General features: G+C 37.5%; 1 protein-coding gene across 4 annotated transcripts in view; it reads right to left on the reverse strand.

The window, feature by feature from the left end:
- Nucleotides 1-1,475: 1,475 nt before the first annotated feature.
- Nucleotides 1,476-20,641, reverse strand: part of Ctns (lysosomal cystine transporter cystinosin) — a 100,090-nt gene continuing 80,924 nt past the window's right edge. For 2 of the 4 annotated variants that reach the window (XM_083133295.1, XM_083133291.1), the window contains exons 11-12: nt 17,792-17,856; nt 1,478-5,316 (exon numbers count right to left, since the gene is read on the reverse strand). In XM_083133295.1, coding sequence (XP_082989421.1) covers nt 5,207-5,316; nt 17,792-17,856 — 175 coding nt within the window. In that variant the 3' untranslated portion in view covers nt 1,478-5,206. Of the gene's footprint in view, nt 5,317-17,791; nt 17,857-20,641 lie in introns of all 4 variants that reach the window. The other 2 variants (XM_083133286.1, XM_083133297.1) reach the window with 2 other exon arrangements.

Consider the following 20,641-nt stretch of genomic DNA (forward strand, 5'->3'; position numbering starts at 1 on the left):
TAAAAATCAAACTGGATTTAAGCAATGAATTTTATTACATTCACACTGTATATACAGGAGAATGCTCCAAGGTCTAAAATCAATGCTAGGAAAAAGAAAAAAACACATCCCACAACTCATATCGATGTAAACTCCGTTGTCCACAAACTCTCTTATGGCTAATACAGAGCATGTAAGCAGGACATTCCAAGAGCCATGTTGAGGTGTTTCAAGCACTTTATGTGGGAGTGGTTATCACAGCATGCAATGTTGCTAGGGGTGATCTTTGTGTTTCTTCTTCAATTTCATATCATTCATTTTCATAATTAGCCAAAAAGTGGCAGTAAAGCGAAGTAAAATAAACCAATTCAAAGCAGTTGTCATTTCTTGAATTATTTTCTTACTTGAGGTCACTTTTCTGCCTCCTTATACTAATTGTGATGGTGATTAATGATAATTGCATGAAATGACTCGCAAAGGAGTATTGGTAGCAAGATTCTGAGTCCAACATTCAACATGTTAGATACCAAGGAACACTGAGTGGGCCATACAGAATGTGCAAACTGTAAACAAATCAAGGACATATCTATATGATCACCCTAGTTCAAAATATCTGCTGTATGTGAACACCTTAGTCCACAAGCTTCTTCAAGGTCAGCATATCAGACTATCTACAATAACTTGAAAACAAGGAAAATACAAATTTCACCAGTTTTTCACTTCCAAGAATATTGTATGGTGTACACAATAATCCATTTCTTTAAGAAAATTTCAAAAATACGTATTCTATGGCAGGATAGTTGAAAGTTTCTTTTACTTTATTTACAATTTTGGGATTCAAGGAATATATTGTGACTAGGGCTGAGCCGATATCACTTTCAACTGATACTCGCACCAATTCCCAGCGATACAGATACTTGAAAATTGTTCAAAATACTGGTTAATATTAGTGTGCAAGTATTCCATTCTAATTACTTGCACCAATTTACCAACACTTTTGCTTAAAATATTCAAGAATTACATCAGATTATTAAATTAAATGTTATGTTATTCCAAAATTAAGTTTTTTTTCACACAAAACTGGTGCAAAAACAAAAAAAAACTTTGAACGTTTGACTAATTCCCCACATAATGAGACTCAGCTCTAATTGTGACAATAGCACTTCCCTGCCCCGCAAATATCTAAACAGCACACTGCAATGCCAGGGGTCCCAGGTTGCACATGGGTGTTCTTTGAATGACCCTTCATCAATTTCATCATATCATCACTCATTCTCATCTTCGCAATAAGCCAAAGTGCCTGAAAAGTGAAATCAAACAAACAAAATCAATCACTCAAACAAAAGACTAAAGCTGTGATGATACTAGTTGCACTTTTTGAGACCAAAAAATACATTGATAAACATGAGATGAGAGAAAGTAGTAAACAGCAGTAGTAACAGTTTATTAAAATGTTTATGGGAGCATCAGCACCATCTCAGGATGTCAATAATAACTATAATTTTATAAATATGTTGACCACAATGGTCTGAAACTAGCATGAAGTGCAAGGGCATGTTCTGTTTCAAGTGTTTTGAACTGTGCTTGTCACCACTATTCTTTCACATCTACAAAGAAAAATAGTGTAGAATCTATGTTTAAAACCTGGTGTCAATACACGACATGTGCATAATTCCTGAAATTCAAAGTCAGTGTGTTATATTTATTAACACAAGAATCTACCAACAAGCCCGTTGAACCTACCTTAATAATAACGACAATACAAAACATAATTTATTTTATATTGTTTTGTTTGTTACATTTTGTACTCAAATGTTCCAAACCATCAAATATTTTTAGGAAAATGCAAATCAATTTTTACAGATGTAATTTCATATATTTCTATGATCAGTAACGTTATTATGAATGGTTTTGAAGGTTCTTATTTCAGTTACATACACAATTTTGTAGTTTCTTACACAAGGTTCAGTAAAAAATCATCATTATGAACACAATTAGAACTAGATACAATGCTGTTCCATATATTTATCTTTAGTAATCAAGTAAGACAATACAATCCTTCATAAGTAAAAGTAAAGCCTTGAACACTGATAATTATTGTGTTCCTGATCAAAATATTATTACTTTCATTTTTACCATTGATTTACTTGCATTTGATGCCCTTAAAAAAAATATGCAATTTTATCCTGAAAATCTCGAATATGCAGCTCAAATCACAAGTTCCACTTATGGATCGACTCTGTAATTACTATAAAGAAAATATATGAACTATCTATAAATAATCTGGTAGATATCCACTTGATATGTCTGAAGGCACACAGTTTTGTTTGTTACATTTTGTACTCAAATGTACATTTGTTTAAGGTAAGTTTTAATTTCGAGATGAGTCTAGGGTGACCAACTTTCAGCCATGAATTTACAGAAGATTTAGTCGCAACAAATTTTGTGCATTTTTAGCAGCGCAGCAACACTGCAGGAAATGTTTATGGAATGGATAATATTAAACAAGATAATTTACATTTTATCAGGGTGGCCACTCATGTATAATTCCCAGTTTCAAGGCGAACTTTAAGAGTACAGGTACGTACAGATTACCGCCTCGCACCACCCACACTCATACTCGCACAAATATATAAACAATACAAAGAGTGTGCAAGATTAATACATCCAAAAATTCTAATCCAATTCAATTAAACGGTATATGTACCATTTAAAATATTCACTTTAAGGTGCGGAGTTTACATTTGTCATTTCACATACTAAGACTCGAAATATATCTACAAATGCTATGGAATGTACTAAACTAATCTAATGCTACAAGAATTCTGTGTTATTTTCCACACAAGTTCCTTTTTCCTTCCTCGATAAAAATGAAAGCTACACTGTGAAAACTTGCCTCTGGGCATTTGTAAATGTATAAATTCATTTGGATTAATAAAAGTTGCAATTTTTCACGTCTAAGGAGAAAAATTCACGTAGAATTCGCACGTAATTCCTGGAATAAGGAATACCCTGTGAACAGCCACCCTGTTTACAGAATATACATAGTAAAAATTTACAAGTTTACATGTTTCTTAGTCCTAAGCATCAATCAACTACGGTAAGATATGATGCCACTTCCACCCACAAAAGGTTGAACGTGCAAGATTTTGCAGTTGAGTTGAAGTTTTGTGTGGCTCGAACTCAGAATTCAAATTTCGTGATCTTGGTTGTGTACGGGAGAAATAGAATGTCAATACGGGAGCTGAGAGGATCCAAGAAACTTGGCTCTAATGTGGGAGATCCCAGGAAATAGAGGAGAGTTGGTCACCCTAGATGAGACCAAGAATTGTCTCGGTACCATTCCTATTGAATATATGATTTTAACAAAAGCAATGCAAGTTTTATAACTAAAATTTGTTACTTAAGAAATAATTTACAGATACGAGGAGTCAAATGAAAACCTTAAAAAGTGTCTTAAAATGTTTAATATTTATGCTATAGTGATGAGATTTGGTGGTGCTGTTGCTCGTACTTTACTCTCTCCAATAGGTGGTAGAAGAGTGTTGGTGACAAGTCGTCGTTGTAGGAGCAGTTACAAGATGCCCGTCCCACTAACAACATGCACCAAGGAAGAACAGCGTTCTGTGATCAGATTTTTGACGAGTGAGGGTATTAAACGTATGGATATTCATCGTAGAATGAAGACTCAGTATGGTGAAGCTTGTGTGTCACAGCAACAGGTATATGAGTGGAGTAGGAAATTCAGAAGTGGTGTGACATCTGTTGCAGATGCTCCTCGCCCAGGCCAAGCACATCGAGTTGTGATGTCGGAGAATAGCAGCTGTTGAGGCCATTCTATGGGATAACAGTAACTAGTGCCTTATATTGTGATCTCATGAAGAACCATCTGAAACCTGCAATAAGGTCAAAGCGACGTGGACTGCTGTCGTCAGGTGTCATTTTGCAGCATGACAATGCTAAGCCACATACTGCCCGAATGACTGTTGCGACAATTTTGAGTGCCTACCCCATCCTCCTTACTCCCAGTACGTCAACGAGACAGTGGCATACGTGGTTACGCAGCCAACCAAAATATTTTTTTTCCGGGCATACAAGCACTTTGTAAATTATGGGAAACTTGCATTCAACATGGAGGGGATTATGTAGAAAAATGATAACCATTTGTTTCACTTCCACTGAATACATATATTTTTACAGCACTTTTAAGGTTTTTATTTGACTCACCCTCGTATTATTATGTCCTGAATTGAACTGCAGATCATGTGTGCAAAATGCGATTTAGCTTGTTCCAAAGCTCTAGGCATTACTGTTCCAGAGATATTGATGATTGTTTTCCAGGTTTTCTAGATGTGTAGCAACCATGTTACAAGTCGTTTTGCCTGTTCGAGCGTTATTCACTCGTGACGTCATGATGATGTCAATTCCATACGCTATCTAGCGTCATTTGTGCAAACTATTGGGCACTTGTGTGAAATCCTCTCATCACAGCACTAGTGTACACGCACAAAAAAATATTTTTCATACACTTCATATGGATTGATCCCTCTATATTCAATGTTTTACACACTGTAAAATTATTAGTTCATCATAAAGTAACTTAAAACATTTTATTGGAAACATGTTCTGCCAAATAAACATATATATTTATAATTAAAGAAATTCATAAATTATTAATGAAAAGTAATCTGTCTACAAACAAATATGCTTTCCAAAAGGTGTAGAAATAAGTCATGTGAACAAATAAATGTTTTCAAACTTTGTACTAATGCATAATATACACACGATATAATTCTTCTACAAATTGACGTTTTTTTTAAATTTCATTACTACACTTAATTTCTAAGCAAGACAAATGACAAACACACACACACAAAGTTATATTGTCTATATCTTTTTAAAAAATATAAATTATAACATTGACACATTGTTGACACAGCAACAATAATAACTGAGTTAACAATAAAATCTATTTACCAATTAATCCAAGTTTTAAAAATAGAAATAATTCTATTTTAATGACTCAATATTTTATTTTCTCAACCTTTCGGCACATATGCATGTCTCTCTTCAAGAGAAAATATTGAATATTAACAAATTCATGTTATTATTATCATTACATTATAAATATCTTATCTATGTACAATTACATACATACTTAGTTATTAAAATATCACAGCATGATGCATCAGTATGATGCAATTATTTCAAACCTAAACATTAATATTTACTTGCTGCATGACTCGGCCTTATGCATAAATGGCAGAAGCAGCATCAGGGTCAACAGAACAAGAAGCATCATTGATGCCTTCGATCTTCTCGTATGATGCCCTACGCCTAGAGAAATACAGAAAATAAAGTCAATTTTATTCAGCTTGCTCCCTACAAGTAAAATTTAAATATATAAGATAGAATTTATGTTCCATGCCAGATCAGATCTTTCTAGCATCAGGGACTGCAGACAAGTTTTCAATGCTTCAGATGAAGTGACTATTTCCTATTACGGTATATAAGTACATACCTGCAGCTTTGCATCCAGAAGAAGTGTTCTTACCCCAACGCACTTATTCCCACCCGTTTCTGTTAATAGTACTGACAATTACATTTATGATGCACCTTTCACTGATAGTGAGACGATAGCAGTTATATTCCATAAAAAATTATTAAAATCATGTTTATTACAAATTCGAAATAATAATCCTTTGCGCAACAGTCCATGAAGGGCCTAGGCGTACCTACCGAAATACTCCAGTGATTTCTTCGATCAAAAGAAGATATGTTGATTGGTCTCTTTCGTGACCTGTAGAAAATTCAGCTTTCGATGACCTAAGAAAATTACTCGAAACGTTATACCGATAAACTGCTATGGTTTGTAAGGGATAATATATCACTAGCATTTTGTGTAAGTACCATATTTTAATAATGTATATTATCTTTCTTCAATATAAATATGTCCCATCAGAAATTTAATGTCCCAAATATTTCAGCGTACACTTCAGTTATTACCATTTTTAATGTACTTACTCAATTTAGTCATTGAGATGAGACTTCTCGAAACCCTAATTAAATGCAACTAGTTCTTGCCAGCACCTTTACAAAAATGATCTCAATCAGTGACATACAGTAAAAGTTACAGATTCTCATTTGCAATGAAAAACGAATTTGATCGACTGTTCTGTGACAAAAATACAAGATTAAACTCTTGATTATTTAAAATTTTCGTTGAACTTGAAAATAGTCACAGCATGTAAATGACACCAATTCCTACAACATTATGAGTGGGTTTAATTCAAACTGCTGACAGTAACTCTTACATACATATTTTTCCAGCACCTGTATCAATGTATTCCACCCATCTCATCTGGCCTTGCATCGTTGAATGCTCTCATCACTATATGCCACGAATGAACATATGTCCTAGCTTTATTCCATTTGCAACCTGTTGATCCCTCTCTCAAAAAAACGGACAAAGAATAATCTCTCTCTGCTCTTTTTCCACTATGGATTGCAAAATGTTAAAACCTGGTACCAAAATCACTTGGAAAATAATGGTTCTACTTCAGTTATTTTTTATAACCGATCGACCCTTACTTTTGAAATGTGCCTCGTATATAAGCTTGTTTAGTAATTGAATTTATGGTTAGAGAAAATCCTCATAATGAAATCAATAGCACAAACCACTTCACTGTACATTAAAATATTAATGTTCTTAAAAGTGTCAAAGGACTACAGAAGTGACCTTAGCTTAATATCACTAGGGAGCAGATTTTCAGGTGCTAAAAAAGTTAAATATATATTTTTTATGTTCTAAAAACAGCGAAAATATGTAAGTCAAAAATATTTTCATTCAAAATTGTCAAACAAATAAACACCAGAATGGTTGTTGTTTGTTGCATTGATTCCAATGAACAAAAAAGCACATTTCCAAATCATCCCTTGAAAATGCATGCCGATCATCTCTGAACAAGGACTTGTATTGTGAAAAATTACCTTCCTACATAACACGTGCACACTTGAAGTGTGGGGGTGTCATGCACACTTACACCACCAATTTCATCGATATGATTGGACCGTAACGCCCCACACTTTCTTGATCTGGTCGTGAGTGGGGGTGATGTGATCAGCACCATGCCCCTGATGGCCTTTACCCCCCAGGGTTTCCCCCTGGCGTTACCCCCACACCCCCTATATGCCTTCATGGCATGGTGCTATGCACAGGGGAGCACTTTACCTTTTTTTATTGGACCATTGTAATCAAGGGGTATCAGGTTTGATACCTGGGGGAAGCACACAGTGGTTCGGATCCCACTGTAGGTCAGTACATTGCCATTGTAGGAGCTGTAGCAGTAGTGACGGGTGTGTTGTAGTGTCCCGAATAGCACAGTAATACTAATTTACCACATATTTCGTCTATTTTATGTATTAACTCCTCTTAATTCATACAAAGTTTTCAGAAACTTTATTCTGTCTTTAGTGTTTTATGTGCTAAAGGTAAAATTATGCATTTTTATGTGAAATTAGACTTTGCAGATTACATTGCAACCATATGGTGTATATATAGTACAGGTACACAGGGTTGCCCACAAGGAGGGGGGGGGGTCATGATGTGCTTGCGTCATGGCAATTTTGGGGTGGGACAAAATTTTATAGTTTAGCTACCAATTCTACATATCTTCACACAAAAATGGGGGGTGAGGTTTGTAATGATCCTGCAAGGTCATCACAATTATTCAGTTTCTGAGTGTTATTATTCCATGTTAATTGCTAATTCTGTCAACGTTATTTGTGTTAACCATTGTAAATGGTGATAATGAGATCAGGTGATCTGTGTTAGCATATTATGCTGAGTTGTAATGTTAATCAGGCCCTGCGTGGTCGCAAAGAATATGTATTATTTATCTTATAATTGTATATTACCGTTTAGCACACATTTAATATATATAATAATATGTATTAATCGTTGGTGCCTTGAGCACGTAGTTCAATCGTCTGCCGTAGAGATGGCCTTGCCTGCTCTAGCACGGTTCCACGTAGTTCACGTGAACGGCGCTACAGGCCCTACTTGAACGAAGGCTATATAACCGGCCACACAGCAGATATTCTTGAGTTGGCTTTCAGGTCGACTCACGATAAGATCTCTCTTACGAAACTGACCTGGAAGAAGGAGCACTCCGTTCTTGCGGAGAGTCCAAGCGTCCTAAGGAAGGAAGGAAGGTGCTCTCCGCTCTTGCGAGAGGCCAAGCACCCTAGGGAAGTTGTCCTCCGCCTGCAGGCGAGAGAAGCTGCACTCCGCCTTCCAGCGAGAGAGGTTGAACTCTGCCACTGGCAAGAGAACCCACTCCACTTTCGAGTGAGAGATAACCCACTCTGCTTATGGCGAGAGAGATAAATTCCACGTTAGAGTGCGAGGACCCGCTCCGCTTGCTGCGAGAGGTTTCCTCCCCTATCAACCTGCGGCACTCCGCCAGGGTAGTGTAGCATTTGGGTTTCTAGGCAACCGCCCAGAAGGTAAAATTACAGGTCAAGTGAAATACTACGGTTATCGTGAGGGTGACCCTAATAGATGCCCTTGCTCCCCGAAAGCCAACAGTTCCCTGTAAAAAGCCTGCAGCTACAGAAGTTGGCGCTAGTAAAGGACTGCACTTTCCTGACGTTTGTTGGAGCTAAGGATACGACTCCAGAGGGCAGCAGCAGCAGTGTATCTCTTCCCAGTTTACGGCAGTTTGCAGAAGCCATTCCCCCCCCCCCTTTTGTGTGGCAATATATTGGCCAAGTGAGGGTAATATCCTACACGGGCTTGTGCTAAACTAGCAACTTTTACAATTGCATAAGTCTATCCAGCTACATTAATTAAACTTTCTCTAACGTTAGACAGTGTACTTATTCCCGAACCCAAGAGTGAAATAGAGTCTCATGCCACCGCTGGAGAAAAGGTTAGCATAATGGGTAAAACTTTGCAGTGCGTTTGGTACTACTGATTGGTCGTTGTCAAGCTAGTTGTCTTGCACCTCTGCTGACATACTCGTACAGGTGTGGTAGGCACCTTTCTCGAGAGGGACGTTGCAGGTTTCGGTTGTTTGACTTATTGATTTTTAGTTATGGTTATTATGTACAGTTTTTCTACCTATAAGTGAACACAACGATGGGATTGAAGTAAAACACCAACTCTTATGCCTCTAGAATCTGTTTGGAAAGGGTGGGGGGGGCATGCTGTTTGCATTAATACAAGGTTAGTCAAGCAAACTGTTCAGAAAAAGGTTCAGTACACTAACAATGAGAGTGAGCCTGAGCAGTTTTGTACATTTTATGTTAGCAAGCATGAAAGTGAGCCATGCTTTGTCATTCATTAGTCTTTTAATGTCAGCTGCAGTTATTGCATAAAATTCTGATCTGATCTCCATACCAGTGACAAGTTGTGCTGCAGAACGCACAGTGAGTGTCATAAGAATAATTAAAAATAGACTATGTTCATCTTGAGTTGTTAATGTTTACCATAATTTCATCCTGCGAGACCGATATTTTAAAGTGGTGCAAAATGAGGAATTTATCAATAATTTTGCTACAACTTTGCAACGTCGGAAGTTATTATCATTTATGTAAAATGTTATTTCAATATACATGTAAATGTCTATATTGTAAACAATACCTAAAGTAAACATAAAAATAATTTGAGTAAATAACTCGGGATAAGGGAGTGTGTCCTACCTTTTTGTGAGGGATGTGTCATATGCCTTGGGGGGGATGGGCACCCCTGCAGGTACAAGACAACGATGGTAAAAATACAGAAACAAGACATAATTTACCATATGGCCAACTTCTGAAGCAACAGAAAAATGTTTTTACCTAAAAATCCACTCCTTAGATATCACTCTCTAATGCTGACATTCGAAAAACCCTTGTTTTCTTTGGGGAGAGGGAGAATCTGAGTCAATTCTGATCAAGATGCCAGAATGCAATTGGATACTTTTTCATCCATCATGTACATTTGTACAGTCACACGGACACTGCTGGGTTGTAACATTCCATTACAAGTAAATGCATTTATTACAACCTAGAACTGTCCATGACTGTACATTCTATTACATGATATTCAGGCTACTGCCGTAGTATTGATTCCTTTTTTAGTACTTTCTGGTTACTCATACAGAGTGTCTACAATTTCACGAAAACAAAATTACCCGACTTTTCCAGGTTATCCAGACAGAGAACCAGAATTTTCCAGACCACAGTATTTCGGCAGTTAATGTGCATGAACATGTCTGGAAGAAGGTCATTTTAGCTATACACTCACTCTTAGAATCTCACCTAACCAAGTTTTAGAATATTCACTTCACAGGTAAAGTTAATAACGAAAAGAGAAACTCAACACAGCTTGTCTTGTTTGGGTAAACAGGAGGGAAACAAGTAAGTATCAGTGGTGAGATTTTAGTGATACCTGCCACTTGTTGACTAATGCTCAAAGAATACCTTTTTATGATTAAATCATAATAATTATAGCAAGGTTTCTGCTATAATTTAACTAATTATACTAAAATTTAATAATACAGGTATTACTTCTCACAAATCTCTAATAACCCCCAAAATTGCAACAATCAAGTGTCAAATAGCAATATTCACCGAGTGTGGTAGAATTCTACATGAAAATAGTTCAAAACATGACTCCTCTTTCTAGACTATTTAATATACAATTTTTACTATCACTACTGGTAATACTTAGTATATTAAACTAAAGTATAGTTTGAAGATTTCCTGGCAGAGAACGATGGATATATTTTCTCAGGTTATCAGCCAGGTGATTTCCCTAGAGCCTTCCGAGAGCTTATGTCACTCTCATCTTCAGGGATTGAAGTGTAGAGATGTATAAGAGGTAAGTTTTTTTATGTATTTGTGTGGGAGGAGTCTGGTGTACATAGGTGGTGGGCCAAACAGGTTTCATCTCTCCGATGTTCACGCTCCTAGTCAACTATCACTAACCAGACTGGGTCCAGTTTGAATCCCGTAAGCTGTGTCCTAAAGTCCCGTATACAGAAAACCCACTCACAGATCAAACAAAATGCAAAGAGCTTTCACCATCCAGCGCAGCAGTCAAACATACTCTCTACATTGTTTCACCGAGCTATCTCCATCAGCAACACAGAGCACCTTCAAGATGAAGCAACTCACTTGCACTCAGCATTTAGACAGAATGGATACACTGAAGGTATCATCAACCTGACACTAGAGAGAGTAATGCACAACAAGAACAACAAACAAACAAACAAACCTGGACACATCAAATAACCAAGATGAGAAGAAGATAGCCATCATTCCATACACTGGAAACCTGTCCACAATTAAGAGCCACATTCTTTCAAAGCATAACATCAAAACCATCCACAAGTCAGAAACAGACTTCGAAACCCTAATGACAACTTAAGACATAGGACATCTGGAATTAACCGTATCATATGTTCCTGCTGTAAAGCCTACGTCGGACAAACAGGAAAAACGAACAAATGTTACAAAGAACACAAAGGTGGTAGAGCAGCCAAGGCTGAACCTCGCTCTGTAGTAAATAAAATTCTATTCTATCCTGAAAAATCATAGTTAGCAGAACATTCCGTTCAGGATGGGCCATAGAATTGACTTCACAACAACTAAGATCATCAATAAGTCATCCAATTACTGGGACCGCATCATCAAAGCAGCAATAGCCATCAATGGTGAGAAGGAAAACCTCAACAGGGACACAGGACTCGAACTGGAGCCAGTGTGGTTAGCGATAGTCGACTGGGAACACAGACGTCTGAGAGACTACTCCCGATTGTTCTGCCACTTACACCACACTCCTCCCAGACAAATACATAAAAACTAGGGCTGGGCCGATATAGATACCAATGTATAATTATTGGTCGATACTAGTGGTATTGGCATCGGTTGATTTTCTTTCACCGATACCAAAGATTTTCAGTCGCTAGAAGAGCAGGCAAAGGCAACAGTTCGCCTCAACATTTGCCCTTTTTAAAAGTTCGTTCATCCTCCCTTGGAACTGATTGGGAGACCAGCACAGGAAGTTCCATAGATTTTCCTAGAAACACTGGATAAAACCCCACCTTCCTGGGAAGCAAATGGCAAGATCAAAGGCATGGGTAAGTGAAAGCTGAACCCAATCGTGAGTATGAAGGCATGTAACTGCTTAGTTAACAATGTGGAAAATAAACCACTCATTGCCAATTCTTGCTTGAAGCTTGTGGTGGTAAGATAGGTGGTTGTTTTAACCCCCCGCCGCACTAATGCCGGGTCAGGTAGTTGTGGAGTTCTTGGAAAAGAGGGATGAAGGCCACTGTGAAATTAGCATTGTTTTATCTACGTTCAAGCGCAAAGGGGAATCAGCAATTTATACTTATCCTCTTCACTTCTGTCTTTCGTGTAACTGCCGGTATCGCCCAATGATGGCTATTTATTTCAGCCGAAAGCCGGCCCCCATGGCACCAGGGTTCAAATCCCAGCATGGATGTTTGGGAGTGTCCATTCATCAATTTCTTCACATCATCACTCATCCCCATATTCGCAAATTAGCCAAAAGTAGCACAAAAAGAGCGAAGTAAAACAAAGCAAATCAATCAATCAATAATTTCTGCCGAGAATAGATTGAGAATAACAGTACTAAGAAAGATAAGCTAATCAGGACTGGACCTACATTTTAAAGTGGGACACAAACCGCTATGTGCCTCCACTGAGTATCGAGCCCGCGATCTATTGATTACAAGGCGACAGCAACACCATCGGAGAGGCCCCTCTAAAGATTGATGTACATAAAATATTTATCAGGAACTTTACATTTCATCAAATGGACGTACCATCATTATTTTTGTTATTCAATAAATATTCAATTTTTTAACTTCTTTGGCATAAATGTCCTTGCCATGGCTGTTGTTTTTACACAAACTTTAGAGGTCTTAACTACACGTAAGCTAGATGATGAATATTTGCTGTTTTATCTGATTTTATAGCGTATTTTTACTATTTATGTAATAATATTTTTTAGTCAAGATAGAAAGAACAAAATAAGTATTAACGTTGTCTTTCCTCCGTTTCTTAGTCTGTGGTTACATACAACAATACTCCATATGCATCAGAGTAATTAAGTACTAATTAATTTTCATATTATTACAAATAATTATATTAACGTATTAAATAGAAACAATTTGATTATTATATTCCTGAGACACTTGGCTCGGACTGACTTCCCAAATTATATATTTCTAAATACGTGCCTAGTGATGTGATGAGATATATGACTCCGGTACTGGAATTACCTAGTCTTGCCATAAATACTGTTACAAACTTTTGGCTTGGACTGTACATCCGGTAGTCAGACTCATGATCCTTGCTTGTGCTGAAGCTCACTCCTGACCATTGTGTGTTCAACTGTGAAAGAGTAAGCGTGATCTTCTTACGCTTAGCATGGAGTAGGGCGAATATGAAAACAACAGTAGCTGTAATTGCTCTGCATATGGATAGAAAGTCACCCATCGAGGTTTTCCAGCCCCAAAAATTGGTGACGATCAGCAAAAGGTTTGTGTATCGGACAATCCAGAAATTCACCAACTGATAGCATGAAAGATTGGCCACGAGTTAGTCGACTTCACACTGTACGAACAGTGGCAGCTGTTAAAGGAGTGGTGGCTCGCGTCCGTCGAAATCCCATCTGGAAGCAAGTGTCCAGGGTACTTAATGAAGACCTTGGACTTTGAGCTTACTGGCAGAGTATTGGACATTTCCTGACCCTACACCTGAAGAAGCAGAGGAAACTGAAATGGAGACGACACCTGCAGCAGTACGCCAATTTGCAGGGCAGGATTCTCTTCACTGATGAAAAAACTGTTCACCACTGAAGAAAGTTTTAACCACAAAAATGAAAGGGCATGTGCTTCAGGCTATTGAGAAGTTCATGAGAAAGTTCAGAGATGCCACCAGCCCACCTCAGTCACGGTTTGGGGTGAGCCATATGAGAGTTCCACCAGGTTTCATTTTTGTGAAAAAGACTTCAAAAGCTATGTGGAAGTGTGTGTGGAAAGTGTCCTGTAGTGATGCTGTTGAACCTAAGAATGTTTCACAATGAACCCTAGAGATTGCAGAAAGATTCTGGCCCAGGTGAGGAAGACGTGACTGTGACTGTGGACCAGTGTACTCGATTTCATCTCCACTGTTGACTGGCCATCTGATAGCACTGATTTCAATACCCTGGACTACAAACTGTGGTCGGTTCTAAAGGAGATTGTCTGCAAGAAGAGGCATCCGGTAATTGAAAGTTAGAAATGCTCTTTGATGGCAGCAGTGGCGGACTTTCCAATCAAGTCCATCTGTGCTGTAATAGATGCCTGGTCAGAGAGACTTCAAGCCTGTGTGAGGGTAAAAAGTGAACATTTTGAAAATTGATTGGTGCTATTTGTGTATAATATATGTAAGTGTAACATACCAAAAGCAAATTTAAAAATCTGAAACCATATTCAACTTATTCACAAAATAGTGTGCAACAGTATTTATGGCTAGACTAGGTATACAAGTATCTGTATCGGCATCGGTGGATATCGGTCATGTTATCGGCATCAGTATCGGTCAAGGTATTGATATCGGCAAATGGTGGTATTGGCTCAGCTCGCAACAAAAACTTATCTCCGACAGATCTCTGAAAATAAGTGTGACATTAACTCTCGGAAGCTTATCTGGAAATCACCTGGCTGATAGATATCCCAAGAAAACCTCTTTATTTGAAAAAAGTGTTTGTTCACAACAAATTTAAAGTTTCTTGCTTGTTGCTTTTTCCTTGCTCAAAAACCTACTATGAGTGCACTACTACAAAAATGTTAATTTTTCCATAAAAACAGTACATTTCCCTGACAAATACATCACTTATACAGAACAAAAGTAAATTCCCCGACTTTTCCAGATTTCCATACTGGTAGACACCCTGTCATAGTCAAATAGTACTTCTACAATATGATGTTTTGGTTATATGTTTTTGAAATCTGAAGGAAATTAATACACATTCAGCTAGTCACCTGTATGTCTAGTTTTGCTTTTGCCTTTGCTACATACCAGCCATCTGCAAGCGTCTAACAATAAAAGAAAAATTTAAAAATCAGAATGTTTGTTGTAAAAATTGAGATGCACAAGGTTTGCACAATAGTAAAGGTACAAAAAATTGTCAGATTGGTAAAGAAAACAGACGGGATTATTCAAAATGAATGATCCAAAAGAAAGTCGTGCAGACTGTCCTACATACAATGCTAACAATGTCAAACCAGGGCAAGTCATTTTGAATTATGGTATTTTCTGGCCTCCGAGATGAACAGGTTTAAAACCTTGCCACTTTATTTGTACGCTTTCAGTATGTCTATTTTCACTGTCATGGAACTTGTATGACCTCAAGTAATGCTGTCAAATAGATATCAAAGAGTATGCTGGATTATGATTCATGACAGAGATGGATCATCATCTGTCAAAACACTGCCTATGTGACAGTGGTAACGTCATTGCCTAGTAATCAAGTGGTCCCAAGTTCAATGCCCAGTGGAGGCACATTGCACAGTGCTTCGCATCCCACTTTAAACTCTAGAAACAGTACCAATTAGCCTGTCTGTGCATAAAGTGGACTTAAATATACATTAAATCAAACAAAAGTCAGACATGTCAAATGTTTGTTAATTGGGTGTAAAAATGAGGAGATTTGTGTTATATGTCTGTGTGTCAGCCGCTGTAACAAAATTAATCTTTACCAGATGGAAGCCTCACTCACCAGTAAACTCTCTCTGGATGGACCTTATCAAGCACACACTGATCAAACTTGGTACAAAGTGCAAAAAATACAATAGCTCGAGAACTAATTGTCGTAGAGAGATGAAATTGGTTTTGGATTAGCCAAAAATGGCAGAAAGAGAGACTAGATAAGAGAATACTAAACCATTCATTCTCATTGTTACAATTATCAAAAGTGGCAAAAAAGTGACAAAAGTAGGAAAAATACATAAATTTGGAAACTATATATTAAATAAAGAAAATTGTTGTTTCTGCAGGAAACGTAGTTTTTATAATATCATATAGTGAGGAAAATGACATGTAAACCTGAGAGTTCTAAAGTATTGAAATTTTAAAATTTGTGAACAAAATATTATTAGTTTGTTGTAGCTAATTACTGATTTTAATCTTTATAGGAATTGGCATAATGTACGTATTTTCAGCTGCCATGTTGGAAAAAAGAAAATTAAAATAATTTTCCTTGGATTTAAATGTGGATATTGCTATTATTGAAATAAATATTTTAAAATTGCCTCCACTCTTGTCTTCTTAATGTACGACTTCCCAGGTGACAAACGTTGTTTCCTATGAAAATAATTGTTAATTACAGAAAGTGTATATCTATCGTTTTGTAACTATAATTTCTTAAAAACACTAAGTTGCTGACCAAGGCAGATTTATTAAGAAATAAAAACACTTTAACAAGTAACCTTTCAACCCTGTATCAGGGTCTTCCTAAAATAGTTTAGTTCTTCATCAGAGGAAGACCCTGATACAGGGTTGAAACGTTACTTGTTAAGTATTTCTTAATAAATCTGCCTTGGTCAGCAACTTAGTGTTTTTAATATGGAAACAAGCTTAATTAAATTATAATTTCTTGCCAGCGAGATCCTATATACTGACAGTGATCAGTGCTGCTCACGTATTGGCACTATTACTTTGTCAGTGTAGTAGAACATGCATGTACAAGAAATGGATCGCTGGGTTTTGCACTACAAGTTATAAGATACTTGTGTTTTACACAGTCATTAATGACATTTTGCTCTCTCTTACACCATGGATAACTGCAGAATTTGTTCCTGGGGTGTGCAAATGAGGCACTTTTCCAGGGGTGTTGCAAACGAGGCATGTTTCTCTCCATAATAGCAATGCATCTCAAAAGAACATAACCTTTAGATAGATTATATTGATATATGTCAGTAACTTATCTGAATATTAGAATTATTCAGATACTTATAGATATCTTCATAATTTATTTCATAATATGTGATATCAAGGTAGTTATAATCTAGATTATCTGTATTTCCATTATCTTGTAATAAACTTGGTTTTCACGAACATTCTGCAAAAGTAAGCATTATTGTCAAAAAAAAATTTGGAGGTGATGCTATATGCAAAATTTACCTCAAAATGATAAGAAATGTAGCTATAGCGAAACATTTGCTACAACTACAAATTTTGTAGCCAGCTACAGTAGCGCCGCTCTACTTCCAACCACTGATCCTATCCATCTAACTGGTTTACTAATGTAGGATATAAATATCCCATCTGTCCACTTAAAGGTTAATGATTTAGCTTTCCTTTGGAACCATTCATTAAATAAAACCCTTGATATGCATGTAAGCAATTAGCTTTGTATCCTGTGCTGTAGTAGACCAGGGAAGGTAGGAAAGTTATTTTCTCTCATTAAGTACTGGAGTGCACAATTAAAAATTATATTCATTACGAGAGAAAAATATCACACAAACGATATTGTGCATAATTTTTCCGACAAGTTTCAATCAACTTCAATCAGGTAAAATGGAATCCATGCATAGCTTTATCCAAATAATTACACACACCAAGGAGCTGCGTAAGTACAATGTAGTTCACCCAGAGTGGGACTGCAGATGTAAGAAGTTGTGCACTTAATCTGATGCCAGAGTAAGTTAGTTATGCAAAGAACCCAAGAAGAGTACAGGTGCAATATTGTGCAATGTGAAATACTCTATGTGCATTGGGCACCCACAAACATACATAATGGTGTACTTACAAATCAAATTTACATTTCTTCGAATCAGTAATTTCACTTCAGTTTGGTAGAAAGGAAGTTTGTTCCTGTAATATATACAGGAAAACCTCGTTAATACGATATTGGTTAATACGAAGTACCTTTTAATGCGAAGTTCTTCCCATTCCCCAGCCGATAACATAGGATTTATAATGTATTTCAGTACGGATAAATCGAAATACGGATAATTTTTAATACGAAGTTGTTTACAAGACCCTTCCGCAAAACTGGTTTCGCTTAATTCGAAGTAGACACCTGCGTAAGTCGACAAGAGAAGATCGAATGTGGAGAGAGCTTGGGCGTTATTTTAACTTGACCTTAACATATTTCCTTGTCCTAAGAGCTGCTGACAACTCGAGGGAAGCAGCCCGAAATGCCCGCTGGACATTGACATTCTTTGTCAATGTGCATGGCAGGTCAAGCTCTTTCCCCACTGAATGCGCCACCTTGGAAATATTCACCAGTGCTAGATGAGAAATGCAAGATAAGATCGCTGGAATGTTCCAAAATACAAGACGCGTGGCGCCTGGAAGCCTCACCCATCTATCTAGCTCTGATCTCGAGATACAGCAATTTCCCGTGAGCGAGCAACTTTTGGCCTGGTAGCCGACAACTTCCGGTAACCACTTTCATTAAAAGCGTGTTCTTTGTGCCCTGTAGAACTTCATAAAAAAAAGGGAAACTGTTACAGATAATCAAAGCCGCATAGGCCAACTAAAGATCGTCAACTCGCTTAATGCGTTGTCATCTAGGTTTCCCGCAAAAGTTGTCGATCTTACGTATGTTGCAACTCCAGTTTCCCGCTTCATACCTTCCCAACTGTGCCGGTCATAAAATTTGCCAAAACCAGTGTTTTGTTGTCTGAGTGACTTCTCCCCTTTTTCTATCAGCAAACGGGGGGGGGGGGTCCGTTGCTAATTGCTTCGGCTCGTGTGCGCACACGGGCTCCTTTCCTTTGGTGTCTAAAAAAAAAAACAGTTCTGAATACCTTCTTCAAAACGAACAAAAAGTGACCCTCTTCCTTCTCCTACAACAGCTCATTATCCGCCCCTGGTGTGCATGGTAATGTGATAATTGCAGAATTCAGGTCCCTCTTTCTTGTTTGAATGCAGCTGTCTGGATAGGAAATATTGCGCGTATTTTTGTCTGATCGCATGGTATAAAAGGTAATGCAAGGATCATATATATATTTTTTTTTTCCACACTGCTGATAAAAGTTCGGTCTTCGACAACTGCCTTATCTTTAAAATGCCCATGATTTCCCTTCTGCCACGCCACCTGCTGCTCTAACTTCCAGCCGGTCTCATTGTGTTTACCCTGCAGCTGGCGCCAGTGTTTAGTCTAGCGTCTGGAAAACTCTCGCTTGGCGATAACTGCAATGACTCATCCAATGCGAAAGAATAAGCGTCATTGTTTTGAATCTCACAAAGCCATATAATCCCCGCTTTTCTTCATAACCATTAGCGTGTTGCTGTTAAAAAAACAACAACAAAAAAACCGCAATGCTCAATGTAGGAATACGAGAGGAAAAGTTTTGGCGGAGCGAGTGTTTGACCTCCAGAATACTCCTGAAACCTACAATAAATTGTCGATTAATCTGAAAATACCCAAGTTTCGTAAAGCTTGTTTTTAGTTCATTTTATGCTGGTGAGCTAAGCGGGACTAAATATACAGTTTAAAGTGGGATCCAAACCAGTGATTATCGAGTGCGGCACTGTTTAATGTGTCCTAGAATACACATTCGGTGCAAACAGATCGCAAGTTGTGTGTTTACTTTTTCACAGTGGATTACAATGCAAGTTGAGGAAGAGTTTGAACTGATCCCTGCAAAGGGGGAGGGGGGGGGTGAATATGAAGTTAACTGAAGCAAAGAATACGTGACTTTTTTTACGATGTGTTTTAGACAGCCGAACCAGAACAAAATTTACAGCCCCTATTTTTTTTTTTTTCTAGTGAACGCACATAAAATCCAATATTCATTCTGTCCGATTATCTCCCGTCTCTTGCTCGCGCCAGTGTGACTACTGTCAAGATTCTTCCGAGTTTCACTTCTTGCAATAAACGAGATTGTTTTCCTTTCCGTAGGTCTCCGTGCAAACTGGTTTCTTATGAACTAAAATTGTAAGAATTTCGTGGAAGAGCAACGACTTTGCACAATTAAAAGAAAATACCGTTTTTTTAAAAGACTTTTTGCCACATGCATCCCGTGCATAACCGGTTGTATAACTAGGCAGGATAAATGGTGTTAACCGTCTCCTTGGAATCTTTGTGTCCGCGTTAAGCTCCGTGTTCTCATTTTGTGTAACATATTTTACACTTTCTTTAAAACGTAGAATATTATTATATAGTACATATGAAGCTTATTTTCTGAGCTACCACCAAGTATAAAACATCCTTTGTGGGGGTAATTTATACTCTACTTTATTTACACCTGAAAACAGGCGCCATTTTGAAAAGTTTGGATAACTCGAAGTCGTTTAATACGAAGTTGACATTTTTTGGTCCCTTGAACTTCGTATTAACGAGGTTTTCCTGTATACATAAAGAGTGTGCCACTAGAAAGATACTTAAAAATATAGATCTTATGGTTTATGTAAGCCTTCTAGAGTGCACTATCCAGCATCGAAATTCATAAAATAAGGAAAGTAAATACATGGGCTGTAAATTAAATTTAAAAGTGGCAACACCGTGCATGTGCTACCAGACATGAGCATTGCTCGTTGGGGCACATGTCTGTGTGTGTGGAGTACCAAAAGACAAAAGTTGTCGGTGCAGCAAATGTTGTGTATGTACGAGGTTGAAATGAACACAATTTTGTTCACTGCCCTAAAA

This window comes from Lepisma saccharinum, chromosome 1 (assembly GCF_977018435.1).
Source record: "Lepisma saccharinum chromosome 1, izLepSacc3.1, whole genome shotgun sequence".
Lineage (NCBI taxonomy): Eukaryota > Metazoa > Arthropoda > Insecta > Zygentoma > Lepismatidae > Lepisma > Lepisma saccharinum.